This window comes from Rhinopithecus bieti, unplaced genomic scaffold (assembly GCF_001698545.2).
Source record: "Rhinopithecus bieti isolate Rb0 unplaced genomic scaffold, ASM169854v2 scaffold_51905, whole genome shotgun sequence".
In the NCBI taxonomy this organism is placed as follows: Eukaryota; Metazoa; Chordata; class Mammalia; order Primates; family Cercopithecidae; genus Rhinopithecus; species Rhinopithecus bieti.
Window position 1 is genome coordinate 3,407,490 of NW_016821253.1, and position 6,000 is coordinate 3,413,489.

The 6,000-nt window shown below is 54.1% G+C and overlaps 1 protein-coding gene across 1 annotated transcript in view; it reads left to right on the forward strand.

The window, feature by feature from the left end:
- Positions 1-1,294, forward strand: part of TRAPPC12 (trafficking protein particle complex subunit 12) — a 100,787-nt gene extending 99,493 nt beyond the window's left edge. Inside the window, 2 exon segments of the mRNA XM_017860308.1 lie at positions 568-655; positions 945-1,294. Coding sequence (XP_017715797.1) covers positions 568-655; positions 945-1,187 — 331 coding nt within the window. The 3' untranslated portion in view covers positions 1,188-1,294.
- Positions 1,295-6,000: the final 4,706 nt, after the last annotated feature.

Genomic DNA, 6,000 nt, shown 5'->3' on the forward strand with positions numbered 1-6,000 from the left:
GGTGTCCGTTTTTAGCAGGAAGTCATTTAGGTGAAGTTACTCGATTCTCAACTAATAAAACCCAGAGTGGCTTGGCCGGGCGCAGTGGCTCACGCCTGTAATCCCAGCACTTTGGGAGGCCGAGGCGGGTGGATCATTTGAGGTCAGGAGTTTGAGACCAGCCTGGCCAACATGGTGAAACCCTATCTCTACTAAAAATACAAAAAAATTAGCTAGGCATAGTGGTGGGCACCTGTAATCCCAGCTACTTGGGAGACTGAGGCAGGAGACTCGCTTGAACCTGGGAAGCGGAGGTTGTAGTGAGCCAAGATCGTGCCACTGCACTCCAGCCTAGGCAACAAGAGCGAAACTCCATCTAAAAAATAAAAAAAGTAAAACTAGAGTGGCTTTAATTTGCAAGCCTGAATGCAAAATGCAGCTCACTGCCTCTGCCTGGAGATCAGGAACCCCAGGCCACGCAGGGTCACACATTGGGTCTGTGTGGTGTCCAAAGCCCCTGTGGGTTTTGTTGGGGGACAGCAGCTCCTGGGGTTTCCCCACTGACTGCCACCATTGCTTGTGTTGCAGAGCGTTCCTTCACCTCGGGCAGAATAACTTTGCAGAAGCCCACAGGTTCTTCACAGAGATCTTAAGGATGGATCCAACAAACGCAGTGGTAAGATCCCCAAGCCGCAGGATCCTCCGCCCTCTGCCTTTCACAGACGCTAGAAACATGCACCCACACACATCTCCGCAGGGGCCTGCACTCTCTCTCTCCAGCCCACTGGCGCCAGGCAACGGCCGTGGCCTTTGGGGGAAGTGACCCAACAAGGTCATCTAGGCTTTGCCTGGCAGTTCTGCATCACCCCCCCAGACCCCCAACACAGGTCCCAGCACACAGCCTGGAGTGGGCGGGCATCTGTCCTGGTTGCATGGGCCGACCCTGTGCGTGTGCTCCTCCCTAGGCCAACAACAACGCTGCCGTGTGTCTGCTCTACCTGGGCAAGCTCAAGGACTCCCTGCGGCAGCTGGAGGCCATGGTCCAGCAGGACCCCAGGCACTACCTGCATGAGAGCGTGCTCTTCAACCTGACCACCATGTACGAGCTGGAGTCCTCACGGAGCATGCAGAAGAAACAGGCCCTGCTGGAGGCTGTCGCCGGCAAGGAGGGGGACAGCTTCAACACACAGTGCCTCAAGCTGGCCTAGCTGCCTCCAGCACACTGTGTCAGAATGACCTGGGTCTTTGAAACTGTGTCCATGAAGCTAATGTATTAATGTGACACGGACTGAATAAAACTGCTGCTTCACTGGTGTCTGGCTGTGTGTCTTCCTGGTTCCAAGCCACGGCCCAGCCCAAGACTGCCACACACTCCCTGCAGCTCGGCCCGTTTATGAACGCAAGGGGCAGGCGTGCTGGGAGAACACAGCTCGTAGACACAGGAAATCTGGAGTCAGCCTCAGGGCCTTTGTTCTGGAGACCATCCTGCTTTGCTCATTCATTCCGGACATCCTCAGAGAAAAGCTGGGAGGTATAGAGACCCTCTCGCCATGCACCTGCACGTGCAGGGGGATTTGCAACAGGGAAGACACCCCCACAGATGGCCGCTCATGCTCCTCTCACCCTCCCCACACACCCAGAACTAAGTGCGTTGGTCTTACTCATCCGAGTCTCCTCCAGCCTGATGCCAGCCAGACACCCCTGCCAGCCTGGTGGTGGAGGAGAGGCCGTCGCCATTTCTCCCACAGTTTATACGTCCAGGTGGAGCGTGAGCTGAGTGGAACAGGAGCCACAACGCATAATCAAGCAAAGGAAGAGCACGTAAAATGCAGACGGGCAGGAGCTGGGGGCAGTTTTGAAGCCAAACACGTGGTTTTCACATGTTCTTACAGGCCTGAAAGGCCTTTTGCCTTCACATTCACAGTTATTCCTGCTTTTGAAGAACTGAAAGTACCTGAAAATTTCTTCACATTACGAAAGAACTCTGAGAAGCGTTCTCTAAACATCTAGCTTTGTGGATCGTTTTAATTATAATTCATTTTAAAGACTGTGATATAAACATCTATACAAAGCGAAGCCATATTTGTGTTAATTTTTGTAATGGAGTAGAAACATAGGAACACAGCATCCACCAGACAGTCTCAGCCCATTTGCTGATATCTAGGTTAATTAAGCATTAAAAGAAAAAAGAGGTGAGACAGCCAAAAGGACAGCTGGACACCAAGGCGGTTTCAAAACCTTTCTCTTCAACAAGAAAAAGGACACGATTGTTAAGCCCAGAAAGCTGAAGATGTAATTAGAAGCCCTTCACCTTGCGGGTCTTCCTTCACATCTGACTTCAGGGATGAGATGCAAGGCTCTTCCTCCACTCAAACCTGGCACCTCACTGCAGGCATCTTGCAGGATTTGCCAGTGGATTATGGAGCCTGTCCTTTCTAGGCCCGTGGCTCAGAGCTGTCCCCAGCCAGTTGTGCATAAAAGCAGACAGCAGTGCCCAGGCTCCAACTAGACATGAGCCCAGCAAATTAGAAACAGAGATCGAGGTTCCCTCGTAAGCTGTAAGCGTAAATCCACCCTCCCTTCTGAACCGCACTCCCAACCATGGCTGCTGGCATGAGGCCAGGCCAGGTGACAGGATCATTGACTCACTTCTTGCCTGAATTTTTGCGTTTTTTTTTTTTTTTTTTTTTTTGGAGACAGGGTCTTACTCTGTCATATCAGGCTGAAGTGCAGTGGTGCAAACATGGTTCACTGCAGGCCTTGACCCCTGTGCGATCAAACGATTCCCCCTCACCGCCCCCCCCCCCAGCCTCCTGATAGCTAGAGCACAAGTGTGGCTCCGCCATGCCCAGATTTTTTTAATATTATAAAGATGGGATCTGCCATTATGTTGCGCAGGTCCAGTCCTAACTCCTGGCCTGAAGTGATCTCCCACCTCCGGCCTCGCAAAATGGCTGGGTTACAGGTGTGAGCCATGGTGTCTAATTTTTTTTTTCCCTAGCTGCTATATGATGGCAGAATTTTTGTTTGTTTGCTAGAGAGGAAACGATGGCTGTGAGTGTCTATAATGTCTGGGACAATTGGTAAGCTTATCTAGTTTACACTCAGCTTTTCTTTATGTTAATACATAAATTACACCATCCGCTGAAATCTTTTCCAGAGCGCCAAGTAGAGTGGATGTGTTAACCATCAGAAAGCTATTTTCTAACTGAAAATGGGAACGTCGGCGAGTTGATGACGGGCTCACTACTGTGGAAAATGCCTCACTCTGGAATGCAGGGAGAATGAAAAAGCGCAGTAGCCCTGATGGCCGTGTTAATGAGCGGTCCCAGGGTGTGCCGGCGCAAAGGTGAATTTCCCCTGAATGATCCATCGCAGCCGAATCTTGGAGTGCATTCGCGTTTGCCCACGAGGGCAGTGTTAGGATTCAGTGGTCCTCACAGTGGGGTCTCGCGAAGCAGCAGCGCCAGGGTGCTCCTGGGAACTTGTCAGAAGGCACATCCCTGGCCGGGTGCGGTTGGCTCAAGGCCTGTAATCCCAGCACCTTGGGAGGCCCCGAGGCGGGCGGATCAGAGGTCAGGAGATCGAGACGCATCTGCGAACACGGTGAAGACCCCGCTCTACTAAAAAAATACAAAAAAACTAGCCGGGCGAGGTGGCGGGTGCCTGTAGTCCCAGCCACTTGGGAGGCTGAGGCGGGAGAATGGCCTAAACCTGGGAGGCGGAGCTTGCAGTGAGCTGAGATCCGGCCACTGCACTCCAGCCTGGGCGACAGAGCGAGACTCCGTCTCAAAAAAAAAAAAAAAACAGAAATGCACATCCTTAACCCCACCCTCTGATCACAGAGGAGTGAGAACTGCTGGGGCCTGGGCTGGCCCAACAGTGTCATCTGCACGGCCCTCCAGGGGCTCCTGGTGCTCATGCAGGTGTGAGAATGCATGTCAGACGCCTGAGGCCACAGACAAAATTCCGATTGCGCAGCAGACATTGGAGCCTATGGGCATCGCCATCCTGCCTTACACTGCCAGCCTCTTCTGCCTCCCCTCGAGGATCGTGCCCCCACCTCTTGTCTCTGCCTGGACCCCTCCTGGCATGCACCTTCCCAGTCCCTATTCAGTGTCACCCCCTGAAGCCTGCCTTCAACCCCAGGAATGCACAGCCCCGTCCATACTCCCCTTACCTCTCGCCCTGGACCCACACAGGCTTCATGGCACCTGCTCCTGGCACAGCCCCGTAGTTGCAGCGCTCAGGCTGGAGCTGCTGCCATGAGGTCTTCAAACGCCCAGTTCCAGCATTCTTGGGAAGGTTCCCGTGCCATCCTGTCATGCGTTGCACCCAGCACCGAGGGCAAGGCCCAACAGAGCAGAGCTGCAGGGGCTCAGTTGTGTCACAACAGTTCTTGAGACGCCCACCCGTGTGTCCTCCCCAATCCTGCTCCACAGGCGCAGGCCCGGAGGTAGCCCCTGCGTTCCCGTGGCTTCAGACACACACGTGCAGATGTGACGCCAAGAACTCGGGCTTTGCCCCCAAGGACAGAAGACAGTCTGCCCCACCCGGGGTCGTCTGCAGGTCCTGCTCTGACCAGGGTCCGGGCCCTGATTCCGGGGATGCGACAGGACCCAGAATGTCCTGCCTTGTGAGGCATGTGAGACCGGGGAGTTGGGCCCCAGTCCTGAGCCCCCCATGTGCATTGCACTCACACAGGGAACACCCCCAGGATCTGCTGCGAGACCCCCACGGACCAGCTTCTGCAGTCCTGGAAGGGCTCTCCTGACCCCCAAGTCCGCCATCTTCTGATGGTGTCAGGTGGGCACACTCACGGGCTGAGCGACCGAGGATCACTGAGATTACTAGGCGGGCGCTGCGCCCAACTGAAATGAACTCACGTGGTCCTCCTAGCAGCAGATGCTCTCCGCCGTGCACCTTACAGGAAAGGAACCATCGCCAACACGCTGAGCAACATCCTGAGGGGCCCAGGGACAGTGCAGAGCCAGGACCAGCCCGGCCCATGGTACCCCAGCGTGCATGGCCCGGCACTGCGTGCTCAGCCACGAGGACCAGGAAGAGTCCTGCCCACAGCTCAGTGTCTACACCGCAATGCCATCCAGGCTGTGAGCCGCTGCAGAGCATGGGGAACGTGGCAGGTCCCACCTGAGACGTGCTGCTGCAGAGACTTCATGAAACACTTCTAAAAGAATAAAAAATCTCATTAATCGTTTTATATTGAGTACCTGTTAAAATGATAGTAATTTTGGATATAGTCGATTAAATAAAACATATTATTAAAATTAAGATGACCTTTGAACGTTTTTAACGTGGCTACTAGAAAACTAAGTTATATGTATGTGGCGCCCGTTTGTGGCTCCCATTTGGTTTCTATTGGAAGGTGCCAAAGGAACCAACACACAAAAGCCCCTGCAGAGGAACTGCTGCTTTGCCAGTGGTCACTGGATGGGTTTCTGCCCAATGGGTTCCTGACGACCAGGGCTGCTCTCTAAGGGCTGAGGCTGCCACGGGCTAGGCAGATGCTGACCCTGCAGCCCTCACCCTCCAGAGGGCGTGGGGCATGGGACAGAATGTTCCAGAAGGCATGGGGCATGATGGGACGGGATGTTCCGGAGGGCGCAGGCCATAACGGGACGGGATGTTCTGGAGGCCGTGGGGCATGATGGGATGGGATGTTTACTCTGCTCCATGGATGGCCTTGCAGTGTTGAGTATAAGTCAGCATTGAAAGCAGTTTTCCCGGGAACATAGAATTCTAGTTGATGTGGATCCAGAACCACAGAGGCTCCCACAACTGCTGTACTGAGGGATTACTTCCCGAAGACCACAGAGCGTCTCTCCCCAACAGGCTGAACCCCACTGACTTCCCGAAGACCACAGAGCGTCTCTCCCCAACAGGCTGAACCCCACTGACTTCCCGAAGACCACAGAGCGTCTCTCCCCAACAGGCTGAACCCCACTGACTTCCCGAAGACCACAGAGCGTCTCTCCCCAACAGACTGAACCCCACTGACTT